General features: G+C 44.9%; 1 protein-coding gene across 1 annotated transcript in view; it reads right to left on the reverse strand.

The window, feature by feature from the left end:
* WNT11 (Wnt family member 11) overlaps positions 1 to 26,758 on the reverse strand; it is an 85,265-nt gene extending 58,507 nt beyond the window's left edge. Inside the window, exons 1-2 of the mRNA XM_083170255.1 lie at positions 26,467 to 26,758; positions 1,175 to 1,365 (exon numbers count right to left, since the gene is read on the reverse strand). Of these exons, the coding sequence (XP_083026381.1) occupies positions 1,175 to 1,251 (77 nt within the window). The 5' untranslated portion in view covers positions 1,252 to 1,365; positions 26,467 to 26,758. The remainder of the gene's footprint in view (positions 1 to 1,174; positions 1,366 to 26,466) is intronic.
* Positions 26,759 to 27,486: the final 728 nt, after the last annotated feature.

Here is a 27,486-nt window from a genome sequence, read left to right on the forward strand (position 1 = left end):
CCACATGTAAGTCAACTATTTAACTGTTAAGGCCAAGGGCGTACCTACCATAGGTGCAAGGGGTGCAGCTGCTGTGAGGCCCAGAGTTGAAGGGGGCCCATCTATACTGTAGAAGTAATATGTTTTACATACATTTATCACAGTAAGTTGCTAAATAGGGGGCCCTTACAAACTTTTGCTATGGGGCCTACGAATATCAAGTTACGCCCCTGGTTAAGGCCCCCATCCGCTAGTGCGATAAGGCCCAATCAGTCAGAGAAATCGGTCCAAAATGCACGTGTTTGACTTCCGCTCGGACCCAATGCGCGGCTCCGTGTGTCACAGGTCGGAGGACATACGTGCTGCTCATTAGTTAAATCGTATGTGCAGCCGTCAGCATCTGACTTCCCTTGACCTTCCCCCGCCAGCTCCCGGGAGTCATTTTAACATGCGATAAATCGCATTAAAAAAATGGCACCTCAAAGGGAGCTTAAGGTAAATCAGGTCCGACTTAAGACAAGTCAGACTAGTATAGGGGATCCTTTAAACTAGACACCCTCTATACCGCACCCCTCTGAGTCAGCCCTTAAACACAGGATCAGTATTTCTGGAGACAAGGAATTGGTATAAAGTTGCAAAATGCGCATGACTGAAATAAAATCTCATGGTGCACCGAGATATGGCTGCTAAATATTTTCAAATGACTGGCCGGACGTTAATTGGCCAATCAGTGGCCTTCCATCTGATTGGCTGAGAGAATTCTCTCAGCCAATCAAAGTCATTTAAAAATATTCAACAGCCATATCCCGCTGCCCGGAAAAATACAAGATCCCAGCCGCTGCCGCTGCTTGGACGGACCTCACTGCCTGCCTCTACGAGCTACCCAGCCCCCGCCACCACCACCAGCTGGCCAGACCCCACTGAATGCCCCCCCCCCCCCCCCCCCCCCCCGCCACAGCAGCTCCCATGCGATTTATTGCATGTAAAAATGGCACATCAAGTGTCAGATCGCATGTGAGCCTCCCGGGAAGCTGCCGAACCGCTCTCAAAGGGCAAACTGGTCCGACTTGGCCTTTACTGCTGAAGGGCTACAAAATGATATGATACAAATCTGTTGACAATCTTTGAAACGATGTATAATTAGCGAGGACGGCACTCCTTATACTCATTATTGATGGATATGGCAGATACTTACAGCCATTTAATGCCCCGGCATATCCTCGTATGCAGAATGAGGGTTAATAATGTCCCGATTAATAGATGAATCTTCATTTTTAGAGCCACAAAAATCCAGGCGAAGAAATATCAACACTCCAAGGCAGCTGCAATCCGGGCGTGTTATATAATCTGTAGTCACTGTTGGGACGGCTGTCTCAAGAGGAGAACCTGCAATAATTAAGGAAACATGACATTAAATATATATTATGGTAATATTACTTACTAACATCGGTATTTATTGACTGACATGCATCATGGTCTCCGGCTGACCCCCAGTTTAAGCTGTCTAACAAAAAGCACCAGTACTTCCATTTTTGCATCACTTGACCAGAGCTCATTTTGGGTCCAATTTTATTCTTAAAAAAAAAAAAAAAACATTCACCGTAAAAAATAAATAAAAATGCAAATTAAAGGCACTTACTCACCTGTTTAATTCATATCTCTAATTGATTATAAATCATCATCTAAAATTGATTTAGGATAACAACAAAGTAGAAAGCACAAAGGATAATGTATCAATAACACCATCTGAAGATTGCATTTGCTGCACTATCCTATGATTAGAAATGTCAGCGATCCTGTAAAGTACCAGCACCGAACAATGGCCGCACAGGGGTAGGATCAGAAGCAGGAAGTGTAATGTTCTGCCGCAGTAGCGGTGTAATGTTCTGCCGCAGTAGCGGTGTAATGTTCTGCCGCAGTAGCGGTGTAATGTTCTGCCGCAGTAGCGGTGTAATGTTCTGCCGAAGTAGCGGTGTAATGTTCTGCCGCAGTAGCGGTGTAATGTTCTGCCGCAGTAGCGGTGTAATGTTCTGCCGCAGTAGCGGTGTAATGTTCTGCCGCAGTAGCGGTGTAATGTTCTGCCGCAGTAGCGGTGTAATGTTCTGCCGCAGTAGCGGTGTAATGTTCTGCCGCAGTAGCGGTGTAATGTTCTGCCGCAGTAGCGGTGTAATGTTCTGCCGCAGTAGCGGTGTAATGTTCTGCCGCAGTAGCGGTGTAATGTTCTGCCGCAGTAGCGGTGTAATGTTCTGCCGCAGTAGCGGTGTAATGTTCTGCCGCAGTAGCGGTGTAATGTTCTGCCGCAGTAGCGGTGTAATGTTCTGCCGCAGTAGCGGTGTAATGTTCTGCCGCAGTAGCGGTGTAATGTTCTGCCGCAGTAGCGGTGTAATGTTCTGCCGCAGTAGCGGTGAAATGTTCTGCCGCAGTCGCGGTGTAATGTTCTGCCGCAGTAGCAGTGTAATGTTCAGTAGTGTTCAATAGCAAAAAATTCGTTTTTCCAGCTCACTTATCAGAGCATACGAATAATGTTAAATATACCCAATGTTACACCTCCTATCATTGCGAAGATAAAAATGTTTGTTATCGGGGAATATTCTATAGATTGTAAGCTTCCGATTGTCTGTAACTACCCAGTTTGTTTCATCGTTTAACTTTCAAAGTTAAACCCATTTGGCGGCCCCAGAGAATTAGCTGATATGGGAATATGTTCCCAAGGTCAACACTAGGTTGACCACTAAATATCGACAGGACTTATGTTGACATGTGAAATAGGTCTACATGGCTAATGTTGACAGGGTCGGAAGGTGGACATAAACATTAGGCCACAAGCTATACTCTCTGTACCGTGACGTTGACAAATTGTAGAGTTGACGGCGGATTTCTGTTCCATTTAATATTCGGTAATCGTTCTCATAGCCCTTTCCGACTTTTCCCCTCTCTATAAGGACAAGACCCTACGTATGGCTTGAATTAATCTACTGATTGCATGAAACCTTCCTTCTCTTTTTCATTAACCCCCTACATATGGTAGGATTCAAATGTCTGTTTATTTCTTTTCCCTACACGTTTACATGCCAGGGAAGTGAAAATCAGATTTAAAAGCCAATCCTGATACATTAAAAATGATTGTCTGCGTAGAGGAGCGGACTCTGCCCCCCCCCCCCCATGCAGGGAATATCCCCCCCCCCCTGCCCCGCAGATGTTGACATGTGCCTGATACAGTATGGAGGAATGCACTGTATTGAGTGACACCCATTATTTTCCTTCTCACCTCATTAACTCTCTCAGCCTAATACACAAACATGTGGCTGAGTGTGTATCGGTTCCTGCAATGTGCGCACAGGCCTGATGTCAAGTTCCACTTTTTTTTTAAATTACAGCTTAAGTCTCGTTGGGTAAATATCGCAGACGCCGCCAGCGCAACACATGGCCGTCTTCTGGGTGTCTCAGAAGTGCACTGAAACTGTTACAAATATGTCTGTGAATGTTGCTAGACCTATGGGCCCTTATTCTGGTTCACTCGCAAAGGCGAATTCCTTCTCAAATGGACAAAACCATGCTGCACTGCAGGTGGGGAAGATGTAGAGAGAGTTAGATTTGGGTGGGGTTTTACTTCAAAGTGAGATCTATATTGCAGTGTAAAAATAAAGTCAGTATTTTCCCTGCACAGAAACAAAATAACTCACCCAAATCTAACTCTCTCTGCACAAGTTACATCTGCCCCACCTGCAGTGCACATGGTTTTGTCCATTTGAGAAGGAATTTGCATTTGTGAGTGAACCAGAATAAGGGCCTAGGTCAACGCAGGCAAAAAGTCAACGCTTTTCACTATTTTTTTTTTCATGGATCACGATGTGGACTACGATTTGGAATGAGCAAAGCAAACCATGCAAGGGTTAAAAGATGTCGCCAATGACATCAAAAAGTGAAGGGAAATTTTTAGAAAAACGTGTCAACTTTTTGTTTGTGTCGACATTGTGTCGAGGACATCTAACTGTCGACCTAGACACTGGTAACCCAAACACATCTGCGTAACCCCAAGCTTACTCACACTGGCTGTCAGAACCCCTCTCACAGGTCACGGGTCCTGCACAGTTCTCCCGCCATCAGATTTGTATGTAAACCATAAACTCTGCCTGGTGATACAAACACATGGGCTGAAAAGCACAGAAGGATTCTAGAAGATTCTAGAAGATTTAAATAAAGTTATGTGGAGGGTGAGAACCGTTTCCGGGAATTTCTCCCTTGAAGGGCCGCCACCTTTAGAGAATGTCAGTGTGGATGTGAATAGCAGGACACATTCCCAATGCACGGTAGAGTCAGGTTCTGGCGCCTGGCACGTGTTACAGAGGCATTAGAACCTGAATAGGTTCCAAAGACATTGGCACGGTGCCGGGGAGATGCCAGGGTCACCGCCTGGAGAAGCTGCATAGGAGTCAGCAGGCTACATAACAGTGTAATGTGGGCTACAGTAGGTGACATGAGGGAGATTGCTAGACTAATGAGGGAGAGAGGGAGATTGCTGCTATTTCAGGGAGTCTCCTGCAGAATGCAGGAGGGGAGGTAACTATGATGTAACAGTGTAATGTGGGCTAGGTGACATGAGGGAGATTGCTAGACTAATGAGGGAGAGAGGGAGATTGCTGCTACGTCAGGGAGTCTCCTGCAGAATGCAGGAGGGGAGGTAACTATGATGTAACAGTGTAATGTGGGCTAGGTGACATGAGGGAGATTGCTAGACTAATCAGGGAGAGAGGGAGATTGCTGCTATGTCAGGGAGTCTCCTGCAGAATGCAGGAGGGGAGGTAACTATGATGTAACAGTGTAATGTGGGCTAGGTGACATGAGGGAGATTGCTAGACTAATGAGGGAGAGAGGGAGATTGCTGCTATGTCAGGGAGTCTCCTGCAGAATGCAGGAGGGGAGGTAACTATGATGTAACAGTGTAATGTGGGCTAGGTGACATGAGGGAGATTGCTAGACTAATGAGGTAGAGAGGGAGATTGCTGCTATGTCAGGGAGTCTCCTGCAGAATGCAGGAGGGGAGGTAACTATGATGTAACAGTGTAATGTGGGCTAGGTGACATGAGGGAGATTGCTAGACTAATCAGGGAGAGAGGGAGATTGCTGCTATGTCAGGGAGTCTCCTGCAGAATGCAGGAGGGGAGGTGACTATGATGTAACAGTGTAATGTGGGCTAGGTGACATGAGGGAGATTGGTAGACTAATCAGGGAGAGAGGGAGATTGCTGCTATGTCAGGGAGACTCCTGCAGAATGCAGGAGGGGAGGTAACTATGATGTAACAGCATCAGTGGCGTAACTACTGTAAGGCAGCCCCAGCAGCCGCTTGGGGGAGCAAGCAGCAGTGGGGTCTGTGTGGGTGCCGGCACCCACTCAACGCACCGACATACTGCTGCCTACCGCTGCCCACTGACTGAGCACTGGAGGTGCTGCAGCGCGGGTGCGGCCATGGCAGAGATGACAAATTCTCCCACTGATTAAATTTACTATACACAGAGCCGGCTATTGGCTACCGTGTACAGATTGGGCAGGCAGATGTACGTTCTAGGGCGGCCTGGGATGCGTCGGAGTCAAGGGCAGCAGCAGTGTCTGCTGGTCTCTCTTCCTCTCTCCTGCTTCAGCTTCTCCGTTATGCGTGTGACGTCATCACGTCACACACTGGGGAAAAATGCTGGAGAGGAGCCTGGAGGGGGGGCACAATCTTTTTGGCAGGGGGAAGCAAAATTTATAGTTACGCCACTGAACAGTATAGTTGCCTACCCTCCTGCATTCTGCAGGAGACTCCCTGAAACTATGACATAACATTAACTGGGATACAGTACCAGCCAATCAGCTAATAACTACCATGCTACAAACTGATTGGTCAGTACTTTGTCCAATTTATCTCTCTCTGTGGGTGGGATGTATTAATATACATCGCCGCCCTTCGCCTGGCAGCCGCCGCGATGCTCCCGCATATGTACAAACATGCGGCTAGCATCAGGTTGCGGTGACAGAGACCGCCGCAATACCTGTGATGTGGTCTGCGGGGGTCTCCGTCACCTCCCGGCGGCTGCCAGTGTCCCCCTGCGTCTCCTCCTCCCCCCTGCAGCCGGATGTCCTCCCGGCTGTGACACCTGCTGGGGAGGAGGAGATCAGGAGGACGGGGGGGGAACGGCGGACGGCGGGCAGCGATAGAAGCCCATAGGCTTCTATAGGGTGGTGGCGATACCCTGCCAAGCGAAAACGGGACGGACGGGTAATGGTAAATAGGAAAATGCGGTGAAACCCCCAATTTACCGCATTTTTCCTTTAGTACATCCCACCGTAAATGGCTTACTACATCTCCCCCAAAAAGCGGAGAGAGAGAAAGTATCAGCAAATCAGTTCCTGCCATGTTACTGCTGTATTTAAACAATGACAGTTGGTTGAAACTCAGGGGTAGATGTATGCAGCAGTGATAACGGAGGAGAAGTGATAAGGTGCCTGGTACTTTATCACCGGCCAATCAGCTCCTGACTGTCCCTTTTTAAACCCAGCCTGTAACTTATACCCCTTTTACACCAAAACTCCGGGTCGCACCCGGCTTTTTTAGACCCAGGTTCAAACCGGGTGCGACCCGGCGTTTAGTGCCATTTACACCGGGCGGTGTCATCTCCAAGCGCCAATCACCGCCGCGCGCCGCCGCCGGACCGGAACGCTGCTGGGGGCAGCCCAGCACTAAGGTAAGCTGCTAGGCTGCCCCCAGTCCCCGCGCACACTCCCCCGCCGTCGCACAGGAGGTGAATGGATGCCGCACACAGGCATCCGTTCACCTCCCTCCCCCGCCGCCGCCGCTGCTGCTGCTGTCTGCAGGGTATAGCAGACAGCAGCGCCGGCTGTCAGTGACTGTCAGGCTGACAACCTGCGGACGCTGCGGTCCGCAGGTTGGACGTTCCCCATTCATGTTCCCCATTTACACCGCCCTCTACCCAGGTCCTAGCCGTGTTCTACCCAGGTCAGGACCTGGGTAGAAGTCCCGTGTAAAGGGACACGGCGTTAGGGATTTACACCGCCGAAGATCCGGGTCTGACCCGCCGCTGACCCGGATTTTTCGTCGGTGTAAAAGGGGTATTAGCAGTTAGGAGCTGATTGGTCGGTGATAAAGTACCAGGAACTTTATCACTTCTCCTCCCTTATCACTGCTTCATGCATCTACCCCTTTATCTCTCGCCTCTATCCCTCTCCAAGTTTGATACATATGTCCTTAATTCTGCAGACCGCATTCCTTATTCTAAATAGGAACTGGGATCCGGGGAAACATCCCAAGCTCCGATGGGCGATGTTTCGTATATAAGCCGGCTCAGAACCCAGGAGCAAAGTTATAGTAAATAACAATCATTATGTATACGGTCGACGGATCGACGATATCTAGATCGACTATCACATGTTAATGGTCGTTCGTGTCTAGCTAGACGCCTAAAAATAGTTGGCAGCATCTAGACTGACATTGACAAAAGATTGACTCATGCTTAAGGTCGACAAGAACGTGGGTGACATTGACAAGGTTGACACAAATTTTTAATGATTTTTTGTTTTAACCGACTTGTTCATACTTAACCATCCTGGCGGACATAGAGGGAGAATAACTTAGTGTGAGCCACCGTGCCCGAAGAATGGCGAGAGCATTGAGCCATGCGAGGGGACGTAGTACTCTTATAGAACCAGATGGTTTCCCTCCATCGATGGAACAGCAAAATGATGTTTTGCTTCTTTTTTTTTTTTTTTTTTTAAGTGCCGGGATATGGATCATAGCTCCGCCCCTGACACCCGTGAAGCCCCGCCCCATGTTTTGATTGGCCCACAGGCCAATCAATCAAACACAGTGGATGACCATCGATATGTAAAAATATTGCCATCGATGGCAATGACAACTATGGCCATCCCTACTCAGCTCTTGGATGTGGGCGGGGTTTGCCATCATTAAGCCCCGCACCCTTTCCTGTAATTGCCATGATTTGCGGCTCTTCAGGGAGGGGGTGGTACTAAATGACGCAATTTAGGGAGGGAGGGGGTGCGGGAGCTGATGCAGGTGCCCCGCTAAACGTGGGCGGCTTGCCCACCCTTCCCGGGGGCCGGGAGGTGGACCCAATTTTCGGTAAGTATAGTCTGAAGGTAGCCATCACTGTTAATATATAAGTATCAGTACAGTATATAACACAGTGTAAGCCGCATAGGGTTCTAAGGCCACGCACGTGCGAAACGCAAACATTTATAAAAGTAATATTCTCCCGATGCTGGCAACATGCAGACGTCAGTAACTTAGTTCAGCTCAGAATTCACTGGAGATTAAGATATTTTGGAAGTTTTGGATAAACTTGAAATCACAGGAAGTTTCCCCTTAGGGGATTATTTGATGTGGAATTTTTATACATTGTGTTTCAGAAAGTCACATGTGAGTAAAGGCGTGCGAGGGGATGTGCACACTTAATGCCCAGCCTTTCATGGGTATGCGGGCGGGCCGATGTCTGCCCGGTGCGGGTGGCTGATGTCGCGTTACGTCAGCTGCCCACCCTGTTCTTGTCCCCGCGCCCACAAATAGAACTCATTTGAGACTGACTTTTATTTGCGAAGGCGGCAGAAATCATTCAATGGTCGACAACCACCAAATGACTTCTACTGCTGTTGTAGCATGTGAGGGGAATGTGTCTTTGTTACACATCCCCTCGCATGGTTGCCGGGGGTGCGGGCCTTTGGGCAGGAGGTGTTACATGGCTCGCTAAACAGCGAATTTTCCCTGCTCAGCCCCATAATGCCTACAGCAGTAGTACCCCTTATACACATAATGCCTACAGCAGTAGTAACCCTTATACACATAATGCCTACAGCAGTAGTACCCCTTATACACATAATGCCTACAGCAGTAGTACCCCTTATACACATAATGCCTCCAGAAGTAGTACCCCTTATACACATAATGCCTACAGCAGTAGTACCCCTTATACACATAACGCCTACAGCAGTAGTACCACTTATACACATAATGCCTACAGCAGTAGTACCCCTTATACACATAATGCCTACAGGAGTAGTACCACTTATACACATAACGCCTACAGCAGTAGTACCCCTTATACACATAATGCCTACAGCAGTAGTACCCCTTATACACATAATGCCTACAGCAGTAGTACCACTTATACACATAATGCCTACAGCAGTAGTACCCCTTATACACATAATGCCTACAGCAGTAGTACCCTTTATACACATAATGCCTACAGCAGTAGTACCCCTTATACACATAAAGCCTACAGCAGTAGTACCCCTTATACACATAATGCCTACAGCAGTAGTACCCCTTATACACATAATGCCTACAGCAGTAGTACCCCTTAAACACATAATGCCTACAGCAGTAGTACCCCTTATACACATAATGCCTACAGCAGTAGTACCACTTATACACATAATGCCTACAGTAGTAGTACCCCTTATACACATAATGCCTACAGAAGTAGTACCACTTATACACATAATGCCTACAGCAGCAGTACCCCTTATACACATAATGCCTACAGCAGTAGTACCCCTTATACACATAATGCCTACAGCAGTAGTACCCCTTATACACATAATGCCTACAGCAGTAGTACCCCTTATACACATAGGGCCTTATTCTGGTTATTGCGGTCCGTTACGAATTCTTTCGGAAATGACCGAACGCCACGCCGTGCGGACATTCTAAGAACACACGCCCACAGGTCGTCCGCATCCCTTCGGACGACTCTCAAAGAATAGGGAGTGTCTTCAGACTACATCCAAACGCGCGTGTGAGGTGAGAACACAAAGATTGTGCACGGTCTTACAGCGTCCGAACGGACGGGAAGCTGCCCGTACGCACCGAATCGGTGTATTTCCGCAAACCTTACTATTCTATTCGGAACTCATGCATCTGCAACATGACACACTTATGCAATTAGCCAATCTCATAAAAAATGGATTATTTTTAAATGTAATCAATTAATTCCTAATTGATACTTAAACACATTACTAGCACTTTAGATTAACCCTTACATCATGTTAAGTGGTATTAATTCATTGTTGCCCCTTGACCTATGTTTTATGTATGCATATTATATATTAATTGCACGTCAAATGCAATATTGTACAATGTGCAAATTATTAGTAAAGTTGGGCAATGATGAAAAATTAATCATATGTATAGAAAAAGCAAATCGGAATTGACGCCTGGTTTTTTTCGTTGTTTTTTTTTTCCTCTGGTATATTTGGTTAACAAAGTTCTGTCCATTGCTTGCAGTGTAAATGTGAGTCAGATAGCAACAATGCAGTCGTGTTTGCAGCATATATTTTAGTATTTAGTAATGGGCCATTTAGGCTGCAATGCTTCCAATTGAACCTGTGAAAAGAGTGTAATTAATCACTAATGAGTAGAGGAGTGGATTGTATTGTGGTCAGCTGAGAGTGCTTCAGGTGCGGGTGTACTAATTGGGCGAACCGAATGCCTAGTGCATGAACAAGTGCTCTCCGCAAACTGAAACTTGCTTATGGATACCGCATATTTCATGCGTGTTGGTTCGCTTGCAGTCGGTGTCCTGTCCGAATGCACGCCTACCACAGTTCGTGCACTCCCACGTGTACGCCCAGATTTACGCCTAGTTTTGCCCACTTTGAAACCGCGCCCTTGTGTTCGGCCGCATGACGCCCATATTACACCCATATTTCCCGAGTCAATTCGTTGCACATTTCTGGACGGTATTGGTGAGAACGAGTGCGGAGACAATACGTTGCACATGCGCATTGCGTTGCCTACGCATGCGCAGACGGCTAAACCGCGCCCTCCGAAAGAATTCGGAACGGACCGCACCAAGCAGAATAAGGCCCAGAATGCCTACAGCAGTAGTATCCCTTACACAAAATATCTACAGTAAGTGCCATTTATACACATCGGTGCCTGTCCCTCCAGCAACTTTCTCTCCTCTCTTCTTCACACTTTAGTGGCAGAGACGACATGACATCACATACGCGATGCCAGAAATGAAATCCACTGGGACACACACATACACACTTTAAACAGTCTTTTAAGCCCGATAGTACTATTGGGTTATCACTTTACAACTGGAAACAGCAGTGATAGAACAAACTGGGTAATAACAGACCAACATTGAGGGAGGAGGGCCCTGCTCGCAAGCTTACAATCTAGAGTTCTTGTTTGTTTTGCCCTCTGTGGCTGATGCGTGGCTTTGCGTTTACTCTTACACTCTACACCGTGGACCTCCATTATATCCCAGCAGCATAGGCCCATGTGGCAAGCGCAAGGAGTGTAGTGGCGGGATAAACATTGTCACACACTAGCGGATGTTCGTTGCTATAGCGAGGAACCACGCGTCGGCATATGACGGCCCCTACTGCATATGACATCACAACATAAGCACCAGGTGCACAACCCTAGACACCTCTTATTATATTTGTAATTAGAGTGTGCAGTCCAAGGTCCCATTACCCATATAGTGCTTGTGAATGGGCCAGGTGTGGGGCTACTGTCTGTAAGGAGCAAAACCCTGGACTGGAGAACAAGAACCTGCGGCAGATCCGAGACCACCTCTGTCACCAGACTGTTGGCAGGTACAACAAGTCCCTGCAACCAACGGCCAGTCTCTTTCGGCCCAGCGCCGCCCTGTATTTGCTGGTAGATGCTGGCAGTTACTCTGTGATTACTCAGGGCACATCTGCCACTGCAGAACCGTCTTTTGTTCTAAATCGTTCGGCATACACTACTGACTGCACATGCCAGCTCAGTGCCACCCAGAGGGGTATCTATTGCCAAGCAGTGAGAACAGCAATCTTTTATCACCGATTACCGCAGAAATTTTATTGCCTCCTTCGAGCTGTGGCAGTTTTTACTTTTACTTTGAGCTGTGACAGTTTTTAGCCCACAAACGCCGCCCCCCCCCCTCCAGTCCCTATCTGCTCTGACCTTCAATCTCTGTCTTCACAGCTCCCTCTATACATATCCAGCAAGTTTGAGAGATCAGTGTCTGTGCAAAAATTGCTTTCACTTTCTGTTATGACAGCTTTCAGCACACAAAGGAGTCATTTGGTCCGTCGAGTGGCCTTTAGTGGTCAGTGGTGGTACTTAACCTCATAGAGGTGAGGAGTAGTTAGCCTTTTATATATATATATATATATATATATATATATATATAGATAATATGGTGGTCCAGAGTGGCATGGGTAACTAATAACCTTACCGGGCCAATGTCAGAGGACCCACCACAAGCGTTACTCCGCCAGGGGTGGATTGGCCCACCGGGAGACCGGGCCATTTCCCAGTGGGCCGGTACAGATTTGGCCTCCTTTTCATTGTCTGGGCCGCCGCTTTCCCCTGGCTGGGCCGCGGGCCTTGGATTACGCTACCACAGTGGTTAGTGCCCGCGGCCGCAGCCACCAACTGCCCAGTGCCTACAGTCAATATGGCCGGTGGTCACTTTCGGGTGACATCACCCGGGACTGATCAGCTTCGGCGCGAGTGGTGGTGGGCGTGCGTGGCCTCAATAGCGTGTCACCAGCTTGGTAAGTGACGCGCCCCCCCCGCCGGCTCATTACAGTGTCACCACTACAAGTCCCATCATGCCTTGACATAGTTTTCCTATTACGGAATGCCTTAGGGGCATAGGTGAAAATTTTAAATTTGAAAATGAATATTTCTATGCAAATTTACCAGGAGATGGGCTGAGGTAACATTGGTATGTACCTATAAAATCGCAAAGGACGTTTCCAAATCCAAAAGTGATACGAGCACCTCTGGGTTCATGACCTGGGAGTTGTTTTGTGCATTCACAGAATGTTGTTACATATAGGGATAAGTCCAGAACGTCAAAAAACATTCTTCCCACATTTTTCTTTTAGTACATCCCACCCGCTGCCTCTTATCACCCATCATTTATTTATTTATTAACAGTTTCTTATATAGCACACACAGATTCCGCAGCGCTTTACAGGGATTATTTGAACAGTCACATCAGTCCCTGCCCCAGTGGAGCTTACAATCTATATTCCCTACCACATGTACACAGACTAGGGTTAATTTTTTTGGGAGCCAATTAACCTTCCAGTATATTTTTGGATTGTAGGAGGGAACCGGAGCACCCGGAGGAGACCCACGCAAGCATGGGGAGAATATAGAAACTCCACACAGTTAGGGCCATGGTGGGTATTGAACCCATGACCTCAGCGCTGTAAGGTAGCAATGCTAACCACTACACCGTCCGTACTGCCCATCATTTAAACAATTTCAATTCACTTACAAACCTGAGAAATAAAAATGATAAGGAAAAATATTTTTTACATGTTGAGCAGAAAATCTGATCTGACAATGATAAGCTTTAAGAAGGGGGAAACAATCTGCCAGGCATTTTTTTTTTTTGTGTGACGTTTTCCTTTAAATAAAACCCACAAGCAGAATAGGACACACAAGCAGCTTCTGCTGATTAAATATATGACATGACTAAATGAAGTGATTATCATTTTAATCAGCAGAAGTTGTCTATGTGTCACTGTTAAAATTAAAAAAAAGTAGCAAAAAGATGCCCCATGCTACCGCGCGGCCTAACTGGAAGGGATCTTTAACGGGAAAGGAGGATAGATGTACTCGCACACATCTGTATAAAGCATCAGTCCTCGGAATCAGTAAGCTCATTTGCTTTGCAGTGTTGCATCTAGGTGTAAATACTCCTATCCCATGGCTTCCAGCAGACATGATATTTCCTACTGTGCCTTTAAGAGAGACTTTAAAGGGTCTGATTTTAGGGAGGGCAACAGCAAATGACCTGCACATTAAGCTTCAAATGTTCTCCCCCTCCTCCCACATCCACCCCTACACAACTCCGGGGTAATACACAGAAGGATGTGAAAGTCTTTTGATAGCTCCGGTCTGAGAAGCTCTGGTCTTATACTGCTCCCATTTAAAGGCGGTGTACTGTATATGTTATTTTTCTGGAAAATCCAGGTTCTAGACCCACGGTTTAACCACTTGCTGAGAATCAGCATGGAGGCCATTCATCTGCGTACATATTCAGACGCGTTGGAGAATGCCGGCTATTGGTCAGCCATCCATCTCCCCTGCCGTTCTGTCAACAGCAGCACATTAGTCAAATAAATATCAATATTAGTAATAGCTGCGTCTACGTACGGGGCTTCTGAGCCGCCAGTGTTTCTCTTCCACAAGTAACAAGCAGAAGTTTTTAGAGACCTTTCCTTAATTGGCATTCAGCGGCCCGTCCAATGTAGTAGATAGGTGGGCAGTGTCTGCCAGGGGGGGGGGGGGGGGGACTCGCCGCTTTCATCTCTGCTGCCCGGGGCGGGGGGGGGGATACAGCGATTTGTATCAAATAGGAGACAGGGGAATGTGATGGGACATGACAGGTCCCAGAGCATCCTCGGTGCTACGGCTTATACCCTGCCAGACATCAGCCAACGTTTGATATGAGAGTCTCTGTTATTTGTGTTCTAGGCCACCTACTGTATAAGGACCACCTAGCCTTACCCACAGGGAGCTCAGCCAAACACAGGCATTCAGCGCAATCTGTAGTAGCTGATGGGCAGAGTAAGGACGGCTTTAGTGGCGCCATGAACCACGGTTTGTACAAAAGCGGTCGTGCTTGCCGCGACATAGAAGCTGGCAACAGCGGTGGGGAGAGGATACCGCAAAACCACACTTGCCTGCTTCCTAACTCTCCTTCCTGGTGCCTAACCTGGACCCCTGACCCTTCCCCCTAGTGCCTAAACTACTGCAGCAAGTGCCTAACACTAAAGGTGCCCACACACTAGAAAGATCTTCGATCTTAAGATGTGCGCATAAATTAGCCTTCAAATCTTTCGTCTGTCCTGGACCAAAGATTTCAGGCAAGCGCACATCTTTACCAAAGATTTTTCTTAAGATCCCGTGTGCGTTCCTATGGATCTGTTGTTAAATCTTCTGATCTTTCGTGCAGCATGTATAGATCGGAAGATTTAGCATCGGACCGATATCGGACGATTTTCGACCGATTATAGGTAAACATCGGACTATATATCGGAAATGGACCAATCGGCAAAAAATCGTTCTAGTGTGTGGGCACCTTAACCCTTTCCTTAGACAGCCTAAAACTAACTCTCCCCCAAGTCACATGTGCTGCTTTCAGACCACAAAACTGGCTTTGACCAGGTATTTTAAAACGGCTAAAACCGCTTTCACACCGCATGTCTTTAAACGGTATTTCAATGCAGTTTTTGTTCCTTCACAACACTGAACCCGTTTTAACCCATAGAAAAGGGTGGATGAAAAAAATCGTGTCTGAAATGGGTAGGACCCTGCTTTATTACCGTTTAGAAATACCAGTTCAATAGAACCGATAAATTCACTCTGCACAAATTACCGTTTTAAAAACGGTAAAAAAAACGGCAAAATAACGGGTAAAAAGTGCGGTCTGGAAGGGGCATACGCCTCCCCCTAGCCCAGTGGTTCCCAAACTTTTTGGCATCAAGGCACCCTATAGTTTCAGAAGTATATCCACGGCACTCCTAGGCCAAAAGTTTCTTATTGGGAAATTAAGAACAAAAAATGAATAACAATTAATAAATTAATCAAATAAATGATGTATAAACGTCATCTTTAACTTTAATTATGTAGCAAGGGACAAGATTAACTGCTGGTTATCCACATATTTTATGACTGGCAACCACAAACACTGGTCATATCAACTATAAATAATTTGAATTGGTCCTGGCCTCCCAAGTCGAGGCACCCGTGCAAGGGTCCCAAGGCAGCCCAAATTGCCCCTTATTCCAACCGGAATCATAAACATCATATATATTATTTCTATAATGTGACTTTTGGTGAGGATCCCTTTTTCCCTTCATACTTAACCAAAATCGATAAATGAGGTATCATTTTAAAGATTAAGTTTTTCGCTTCTGACACATTGTTCATTTAGAATTGCACATTGTATTGTTGGTTTTAAAATCAGAGATAAAAATTCACTTTTGGCCCTAGAGTTCTTTCCCTGGGTGCGTCGATAAGGCACGGCTAAGATGATCAGTTTTGCTTTCGAAATGGATACAAAATCATGAAAAAAAGGTGTCGACTTCTTACGCGTCAACCATTTGATGTTGACCTTTTGACCTTGTCGACCTTTCGAACTTGTCGTCCAAAGTCCAGGTCAACTATTTAAATGTTGACCTTTTGCTGCACTCTTCCGGAAGTCAGAGAGTTTGACGCACTCTACCGGGAGTAAGGGAGATTGCAGCACTCTTCCGAGAGTCAGGGTGATTGCCACACTCATCGGAGAGTCAGGGAGATTGCCACACTCATCGGGGAGTCAGGGAGATTGCTGCACTCTTCCGGGATTCAGGGAGTTTGCTGCACTCTTCCAGGAGTCAGGGAGAATGCCACACTCATCGGGGAGTCAGGGAGTTTTCTGCACTCTTCTGGGAGTCAGGGAGATTGCCACACTCATCGGGGAGTCAGGGAGTTTTCTGCATTCTTCAAGGAGTCAGGGAGATTGCTGCACTTTTCCAGGAGTCAGGGAGATTGCCACACTCATCGGGGAGACAGGAAATTTTCTGCAATCTTCCGGGAGTCAGGGAGATTGCTACACTCTTATGGGAGTCAGGGAGATTGCTGCACTCTTCTGGGAGTCAGGGAGGTTGCTGCTATACTAGAGAAAGTGGGTAAGTATGGGCAAACTGCGGAGCCGGAGCCGCCGCGCGCCGCGCTGTACAGAGCGCTGGAACGGAAGCTACTGATGAGAAAAGCTTTGGAACAATTTGAGTTGATAGAAATTCCATTGATTGCGGCTGGTAAAATAATGTGAATAGTGAGACGCTCGGGGATTTGGAACAAAAACTGTCTACTAAAATGTAATTTGTGAACAGAAACTTAAAAACAAAATGTACTAAGATTAACGACACGTTCAGCCTGATTCTCAGCTGGACGCACATCGGCCACAGGCACGGAGAGCCAGAGCAGGGCTGAGGCCAGAATTACTCCTTACGTCTGTGCGAGTATCCAAGCAGCTTCATGCTTATAGTCAGGGTTTAATTACTAAGATGGGAGTTCTACTGAAGATGGGGGGATGCAGTCAAAATCCCGACGCTCAAAATCCCGATAGGGTCAAAATCCCAACATTTAAAATACAGACAAGGACAAAATCCCGACATTTAAAATCCTGACAAGGTCAAAATACCGACATATAGAATGTACAGGTGAAACTGTCAACATGACTTTGGGTCGACAGGTCGCGAGGTCGACATGGGTTTTTTCACTGTTTTTTGACCCGACATGTGCCGACAGGTGGTATTTCATGCCCTACCATCCACTAGGGCATGGTGGGAGAATAAAATAGTGTACCCGAAGCATACCGAGCGATGCGAGGGGCTGCGGTTCACTTCCAACTGTGTTCATGTCGACCTTGTCGACATTCGGGTAAAAAAACTGAAAAAAAACCATGTCGACCTCGCGACCTGTCGACACAAAGTCATGTTGACTGTTTCACCTGTACATTCTATATATCGGTATTGTGACCTTGTCGGGATTTTAAATGTCGGTATTTTGACCTTGTTGAAATTTTAAATGTCGGTATTTTGTCCTTGTCGGGATTTTGTCCTTGTCGGGATTTTGACCCATTCGGGATTTTGACCCTGTCGGGATTTCATACCGAATCCTTCTATGCAATGTAGTCAAATTAGTCCGGTCGCTTATAAAATGCCCTGAAATCCATATTGCAGCTCCATAACACTGCGGCTGGAGATTTACTCCCCCCTCCCAATACAGGAATGGGGGCACAGAACGGATTGCCCGGTAACTGAGCAATGTACAGTATGGGCCGTCTCTCAGCAGCCACTGTGCATCGTGTTACTGACATGTCTTCTCGTAATGCCTGACTAATCGTCCGCAGATGCCGCATTCTTCTCCTCTACCTGTCATAAGCGATGACAGAAATACTACTTAGCGATCACACAACAACAATTACACAATAGTATAGCGGAGGTCACCTCGGTGCACCCGCCATTGTCCGTCTTATCATCTACGGTATGATATATTAACGATACGGAAATGTCCTGAATTCCACCAAGAATCAACTTCCGCAACGGGAATTTGTTATGCATCAGCAAAAAAAAAAAAAAGGACTTTACATTTTTAATCAGTTGCTCCAATTTGAAGGGTTAAATTGTGACAAATTCCTCGGATATTTTGTTGGGTATCCGGATGGTAGGTCGGCAAATGTATAGGTCAACATTCGACGATCATATTGTCAACAGTAATATGATCAACGCGGTCGAAAGGTCGACACCAGTAACAAGGTCGACTTGGCTATGGTGGACGCATACAAATTACTTTTTTGGGCATTTTTTTGGTGAACTTTGTCATCTTACCATCCACAGTGGACTACGATTGGGAACGGTAAATTGAGTCGACTCAAGCAAAGCAAATCAAGAGAGGGGATGCGGTACGCTGATTGGGTGTCCACGTGGTCCAGTGTCAACATTGACACCAAACAAAGTGAAACACTCATGTCAAAATTTACATGTGTCGACTATGTATGTTGACCTCTTGGTGTCGACCTAGATGTTGTCATCCTAATGAACCACACCCATTTTGTTGACCAGGTATTTAAGGGTCATTGTGCTACATTTCCTGGCACTTTTTATACCTTAATAGAAATGGCCCTTAAAATATAAGATGTAAGTCTAGATTAGCTGCCAATCTCTATCTCACTATCTGATCTATAACACAACACAAGCCACAATCCCTGTCTGATCTATAACACAACACAAGCCACAATCACTGTATGATCTATAACACAACACAAACCACAATCACTGTCTGATAAATAACACAACACAAACCACAATCACTGTCTGATCTATAACACAACACAAGCCACAATCACTGTCTGATCTATAACACAACACAAGCCACAATCACTGTCTGATCTATAACACAACACAAGCCACAATCACTGTATGATCTATAACACAACACAAACCACAATCACTGTCTGATAAATAACACAACACAAACCACAATCACTGTCTGATCTATAACACAACACAAGCCACAATCACTGTCTGATCTATAACACAACACAAACCACAATCACTGTCTGATCTATAACACAACACAAGCCACAATCACTGTCTGATCTATAACACAACACAAGCCACAATCACTGTATGATCTATAACACAACACAAACCACAATCACTGTCTGATAAATAACACAACACAAACCACAATCACTGTATGATCTATAACACAACACAAACCACAATTACTGTCTGATCTATAACACAACACAAACCACAATCACTGTATGATCTATAACACAACACAAACCACAACTACTGTATGATCTATAACACAACACAAACCACAATCACTGTATGATCTATAACACAACACAAACCACAATTACTGTATGATCTATAACACAACACAAACCACAATCACTGTATGATCTATAACACAACACAAACCACAATCACTGTATGATCTATAACACAACACAAACCACAATTACTGTCTGATCTATAACACAACACAAACCACAATCACTGTCTGATAAATAACACAACACAAACCACAATCACTGTATGATCTATAACACAACACAAACCGCAATCACTGTCTGATCTATAACACAACACAAACCACAATCACTGTCTGATCTATAACACAACACAAACCACAATCACTGTCTGATCTATAACACAACACAAACCACAATCACTGTCTGATCTATAACACAACACAAACCACAATTACTGTATGATCTATAACACAACCCAAACCACAATCACTGTCTGATCTATAACACAACACAAACCACAATCACTGTCTGATCTATAACACAACACAAACCACAATCACTGTCTGATCTATAACACAACACAAACCACAATTACTGTATGATCTATAACACAACACAAACCACAATCACTGTATGATCTATAACACAACACAAACCGCAATCACTGTCTGATATATAACACAACACAAACCACAATCACTGTATGATCTATAACACATCACAAACCACAATCACTGTCTGATCTATAACACAACACAAACCACAAGCATTGTCTGATCAATAACACAAAGCACAATCACAATCGGATCAATAACACAAATGACAATCACTGTCTGATCTATAACACAACACAAACCACAATCACTATGACATTACTGCAGTGTGTGCATCACTACTAACATCTGTTTCCGGTGAAATTACTGTACACCTTGTACCACATCCTCTAGTTCTCACACTGTACACACAGCACTGCACACTGTCACTGCTAGTACAATCTGTGCATTACTGTACACTGCGTACTGCATCCTCTAGTTATCACACTGTACACACAGCACTGCACACTGTCACCTCTGCTAGTAGCATATTTGCCGTACTGTACACTGCATACTGCATCCTCTAGTTCTCACACTGCACACTGTACACACAGCACTGCACACGGTCACTGCTAGTACAATCTGTGCATTACTGTACACTGCGCACTGCATCCTTTAGTTCTCACACTGCACACTGTACACACAGCACTGCACACGGTCGCCTCTGCTAGTAGCATATTTGCCTTTCTGCACACTGTGCACCGCATCCTCTAGTTCTCACACTGCACACTGTACACACAGCACTGCACACTGTCACTGCTAGTACAATCTGTGACTTAATGTACACTGCGTACTGCATCCTCTGGTTCTCACACTGTACACACAGCACTGCACACTATCACCTCTGCTAGTACAATCTGTGCATTACTGTACACTGCATACTGCATCCTCTAGATCTCACACTGTACACACAGCACTGCACACTGTCACCTCTGCTAGTAGCATCTTTGCATTACTGTACACTGCGTACTGCATCCTCTAGTTCTCAAACTGCACACTGTACACACAGCACTGCACACTGTCACCTCTGCTAGTAGCATCTGTACATTACTGTACACTGTGCACTGCAACTTTAGCTCTCACACTGCACACTGTATGCACTGCACACTATCACCTCTGCTAGTAGTATCTGTGCATTACTGTACACTGCGCACTGCATCCTTTAGTTCTCACACTGCACACACAGCACTGCACACTGTCACCTCTGCTAGTAGCATCTGTGCATTACTGTTCACTGCATACTGCATCCTCTAGTTCTCACACTGTACACACAGCACTGCACACTGTCACCTCTGCTAGTAGCATCTGTGCATTCCTGTACACTGCGCACTGCATCCTCTAGTTCTCACACTGTACACACAGCACTGCACACTGTCACCTCTGCTAGTAGCATCTGTGCATTCCTGTACACTGCGCACTGCATTCTTTAGTTCTCACACTGCGCACTGTCATCTCTTCTAGTGGCATCAGTAGTCATCTGCTAGTTCTCTCACTGCACACCCTACACCAGTTATTTTCAACCTTTTTTTACCTTGCGGCACACTAAATAAGATTTAAAATGGCCAAGGTACGCCATGAGAACCCCCACAGGGCAAAACACATTGGCCCCCACAGGAAAAACAACCAAACCTATTGGCCCCTATATAAAAATAACAATCAAACTGGTCCCCACAGGTAACAAAAATAAAATACATTGGCCCTTAACATGAAAAGAAGAGACCAGTAAATAACAGTTGGACTGGTGGTGGCTGTAAACTGGTTTGGGCATCACTAGATCTGGGGGCACACTTGAGAACAGCTCAAGGCACTCGGCACAGTGGTTGAAAAACACTGCTCTACACACAGAAAGTTAAACTAGAGACATAGGGGGAAACTTAATAAGATGGGATTTCTATTTAATATGCGATGTTGCTACGGGCAACCAATCAGAATATACTTTTTATTTATTTTGCACCTTCTTGAAGATAATATCTGATTGGTGGCCAATGGCAACATCGCATGTGAAATAGAACTTAGTAAATGTCCCCCATAGAATGTGCCGGCAGATAAGAACCACTTGGCCCATCTAGCCTGTAGTGGAAAAAAAAAAAAACACCAATGACAGGCCTCCATAATATTAACTGCATTTCTGATTCTCTGTGTCCTTTTTTGCCTTTAAAAAAAAAAAAAAAATTAATTAATTAATTTCCCCCTTCAAGGTGCGTACACACCAGATGATAAATTGAACAATATGCACGATAATGACCATTGCTCTAATGTGCACACTCCCATAATGTTAACGATAGAAATTAATATTTAAATACAGATCATCATTGCTCTCCCCTGTTCTATATATAGCCCAAGCACACGCACATGCCAGATTAATTAATCACATCGGTCAAAAGCACAAACGTCTCGCCGTAACCCTGCAGAAGCCAATCAGATACTAGTTAGAAAGTAAGTTAATAAAAGGGGAACTCTTATTGGTTGCTACGATTTGCACTGCATTTGTATTTGCACTATTAAATAACCGTTGCAACCAAAACCGCAGCAAAAAATTTGAACGACTGTTCTCTGATTTTTTTTTTAAGCAAATAAGAAACACAGAAGAAATAAAACACAATTCAAGGATACAAGGGAGAGATTCTGCCATGCAGAAATGCAAGTCACCGATTCTCTGTATTGCGTTACCGATACTAAATAATACACCTAAAATCCCTATCTGCAGGGGATGTAGGGGAGGTGGAATGTCTAAACCCTGTTTAGCTGGGATAAGCCTTTAAAAGAGAAAGGCACGGAGTCAGTAAAATAATCCCTATAAACAACGACTTAACGATGATGAAACATGTTTGTTAAGAAAAGTGGAGATGTTGGGCGTCTATAAGGTAAAGCAGCGTCCGGGGCTTCTAGTAATGCCTCGTGTGCGCCAGGAAGTTTGCTTTTTTTGTCTAAGGATTACGTCTGGTATTTATATGTACGGTGAAAACCCATTAGAAGCATCTTCTTTGAGAGGATGATGGAAAAAAGTTTTCAGGGAAGATGTATCTATCCTTAGATACAAAGTGGAGATGTTTTCCCAAAACGTTCAATCTCGTCCAATTTGAATGTGACGGCAGATAAGTTCCGTTTGGCCCATCTAGTCTGACCCTTAATTGTTCACTAGTGCTGGATAAATGATAGAAGCTGATTGGGTGCTTTGTACGACTTCTCCATGGCTTGATACACCGCCCCCACTAAATCTGCAAATGCACTTTTCAGCACTTTATCAGAGAGGAGCGATAGGGACGAGCTGTTAATTGCACCTTGGACTATTTCTGGATATTTATCTCCATAAAGGTCCTCTACAGCAAATGCTCCCAGAAGCCCCTAAGCCCTTGTCCTGTTAGCACAGTTGTGGTGTGGGTGGATGTCTTGCATAGATTTTAATTATAGAGACATTTATTTTTAATTATGGCAAAATTACAGAGGACCGATACACTCCAGACTTTCTTCCCAGCATGCGTGATACTTGTGGGACCAGCACGTTTCTCGTGATTAAAATAGACCCAGTACAGCCTGTATAATCTTCCAAGGGCGAGACCCCCCCGCTTCTCATGTGCAGTCACAATGACCCTACTATTCTCTACAGGCCGCACCGGGCTCTTTGGGACAAACCTCAGCCTGATTAAAGTCATTGTGGGTGTGTGGCATGAAAAGGTTTGGGAAAGGTGAGGAGCAGGGGATTGAGGCTATGGAGAAACGAAAACCACCCCCCCCCCCCTGGAATCCATAGGTATGGGGGTGACGGGGATGGTGTACCTGCTGTGAGAGCCCTCAGGACATTCTATGGGGTCTGCAGGGAAAGAGAGGAATTGGCACAGGGGCTGGCTGCCTGGGATCCTGGCGCTGGGAGATGCGGACTCTTCCCTGCCCCTAACCTTCTGCAATATCATATATAATATAACTATTAATTATATATATACCCATATATATGCATCTATAGCAGTCACTGTCATATCAGAATATATATATATATATCACAGAACGCATTAGGTGGACGCTGCCAAACTTTGCAAGTAAACTTGTCAGCATCTATTGGTGCACAGCTATTATTTGGGTGTCCTTGTTCTCACACTCTTTTATAACTTCCCCCCATTAAAGTGGCAGCAACTGTTCTCCTGGTGTAATGATTACCCTCTCCGGCATTCTGTGCATTGTCCTCCTGCTATTGTTCTACCCCATTATCCCCATATTCTCTTTTACTGCCCTTTCTCATCTAATTTGCTGCTTCCAACCCCGTCTGTCCCCTGCACCAGTATCATCACTTTCCTTCCACACTCACTGGGCTCCCATTTATAGGCACCCTCACCTTGCATTGTGATCTATCTATCTATCTATCTATCTATCTATCTATCTATCTATCTATCTATCAATCCAGACTAGTGTGCCTTGAGCTGTTCTCAAGTGTGCCCCCAGATCTAGAGATGCCCAAACCAGTTTACATCCACCACCAGTTCAACTGTTATTTACTGGTCTCTTCTTTTTCATTTAAAGGGCCAATGTATTTTATTTTTGTTACCTGTGGTGACCAGTGGGATTTTTTTTATATTGGGGCCAATAGGTTTGATTTTTTTTTCTTGTGGGGGCCAATGTTTTTTGCCCTGTGGGGATCTCATGGTGTGCCTTGGCAATTTTAAAATCTTATTTATTGTGCCGCAAGGTAAAAAGGTTGAAATCACTGTAATATGGCATACACACGGCTCCATGTAGTCTAGTTTTGCTCATATGAGCAAAATCAAATTGAATCGAAGTCGAACGCATTCGATTTTCATTCAATCCCAATGCGCGGCCTTGTGACATCGAAATCGAATAGAAAAAGAGACTGTGCAGGCGAGACTATATAATACAGATCTGTACTATATGGTGTAAACCAAATGCGTAATATAAATGATGTAATATAAATATATATTTAAATTTGCTTGTATGTGTGTACATATATATATATATATATATATATATATATATATATATATATATATATATATATATATATAGAAATATGCACCCAAGAACTGCATATATATATATATATATATATATATATATATATATATATATATATATATATCAGCTACAGATGCCTTAGAGCTGCACATTGGAGTGCTCACTGCTCAGACCACAGACTTGCCACTTAAACTCACTGGTACAGTATGAACATATAAAAATACACAAAGTAATAATGCACTGCATAAATGTCCATAAATATTACATTATATCTATTCTATACAGACGCTGAAATATCATTTAAGTAAATAGCAATTTTTTTTGTAAAAATATAAAATAATGAATTCTAGGTACAAATATTTAGCGGTAATTTTTATGTTTTTATGCTATTTGTGTCATACATATGTCCGTATTTCCATTATATGTATATATTTATATATAGATATATATATATATAGATATATAAATATATCTATATATATATCTATATATAGATCTATCTATCTATATATATATATATATATATATATATATATATATATATATATATATATAAACACACATATATGATATATGGACATATATATAACACCCAAAAATGTTATGTATATGTGTATATATATATATATATATATATATATATATATATATATATATATATATAGCCCGATCGTATAGCAAAGCATACACAAACAGCGGCACTCAGTGGGTTTTTTCAAAGCGTGTATTTCAAGCGGTCCAACGTTTCGGGGTCTAGCCCCTTTGTCAAGGTGCAGGAAACCTTGACAAAGGGGCTAGACCCCGAAACGTTGGACCGCTTGAAATACACGCTTTGAAAAAACCCACTGAGTGCCGCTGTTTGTGTATGCTTTGCTATACGATCGGGCTATCTATTTGTTTCCTGAGGGCACCTGGGTAGCTGTCCCATTGAGCTGGAGTGCCAAGCCGCAACATTGTCTCTATATATATATATATATATATATATATATATATATATATATATATATATATATATATATTGTAATACATTTCCAGCGAATTACATGTTCACCATAGCACCATAGGAATGTAGCCCCTGAGTCAAGTTCTCTACCACTGTGTAGTATTTTAATATTATTAAATACTGTTACTTATTATCATCTAACCAGACACAAGCCTGTGATGAATGGAGAGTTGTGTATATCATGTCTGGAAAGTTGAATACATCACAACTGTTAAGTTGTGTATATCATGACTGGAGAGGGGGCTATGTAGATAGATAGATAGATAGATAGATAGATAGATAGATAGATAGATAGATAGATAGATAGATAGATATAGATAATTAATCTATATCACGACTGGACACGGTTATATATCACGACTGTAGTGGTATATCACGATTGGAGAATGTTATATATCACGATCTCGCAGTAACTGTAAATCCCTTGAGTTATGTATCTAACTAACCTGTAATAGAACAAGTGACGCAGAGTCCCGGGCAGACGCACTTGCGCCTGTCCTCCAAGCTGCGCTACTACTACAAGCAGCAATACTGCACAAGTCACTGAGCAGCACCAGGAGTCTATCAGCGGCTACTTACCATCATGGTGTCACAGGTCCAGCTCTCCAGCAAGTCCCCACTGATGTCCCCAAGTCCCTTTGCCCCCCAGGCTTGCACAGGGCAGGATGATAATGGTCAGCTCCTAGTTGCAGGAACACACATCTCAGCAGCAGTAGCAGTATATAGTGTGCAGCAGCAGTACAGGCAGATCCATGGTGAGACAGGGAGGCAGCAGCAGCAGCAGCAGCAGCAGCTGGAGGAGTGGGATCTGCAGCCTGAGGACTCCCAGCAATACTGTGATCTCCTAGAAGACACTGCCAGCTAGAGGCCAATGCGCCTCTCACTGCTCAGGAACCTGCTTATATGCGCTGGCACCGGCTTTGATCGCAGCAGTGATGTCAGACCGCATTAGCATAACAAAGTCATCCGGATTTGTAGCTTCAAACGGGACAAATGACTGTTTGATCTATTCAGGAACTTTGCTGATATCCTCTCCACCAGCACCTCCAGCAGCAGCAGCAGCAGCAGTGACTGGTAGGGAGAGAGGGGACAAGGTGCTGGGATGTGCAGCAGGTCAGCTGGGAGCTGCCATGGACTGGGGGAAGAGAGGGAGAGAGATGAGGGGGAGAGAGACAGAGATATGAGGGAGAGAGAGAGATGAGGGGGAGAGAGACAGAGATATGAGGGAGAGAGAGAGATATGAGGGAGAGAGAGATATGAGGGAGAGAGATATGAGGGGGAGAGAGATATGAGGGAGAGAGAGAGATGAGGGGGAGAGAGACAGAGATATGAGGGAGAGAGAGGTATGAGGGGGAGAGAGAGAGATATGAGGGAGAGAGAGGTATGAGGGGGAGAGAGAGATATGAGGGAGAGAGAGATATGAGGGGGAGAGAGAGATGAGGGGGAGAGAGACAGAGATATGAGGGAGAGAGATATGAGGGAGAGAGAGATATGAGGGGGAGAGAGGTATGAGGGGAGAGAGAGAGATATGAGGGAGAGAGAGATATGAGGGGGAGAGAGAGATGAGGGGGAGAGAGACAGACATATGAGGGAGAGAGG

The sequence above is a fragment of the Crinia signifera genome, chromosome 2, assembly GCF_055691185.1.
Source record: "Crinia signifera chromosome 2, ASM5569118v1, whole genome shotgun sequence".
NCBI classification, from domain to species: domain Eukaryota; kingdom Metazoa; phylum Chordata; class Amphibia; order Anura; family Myobatrachidae; genus Crinia; species Crinia signifera.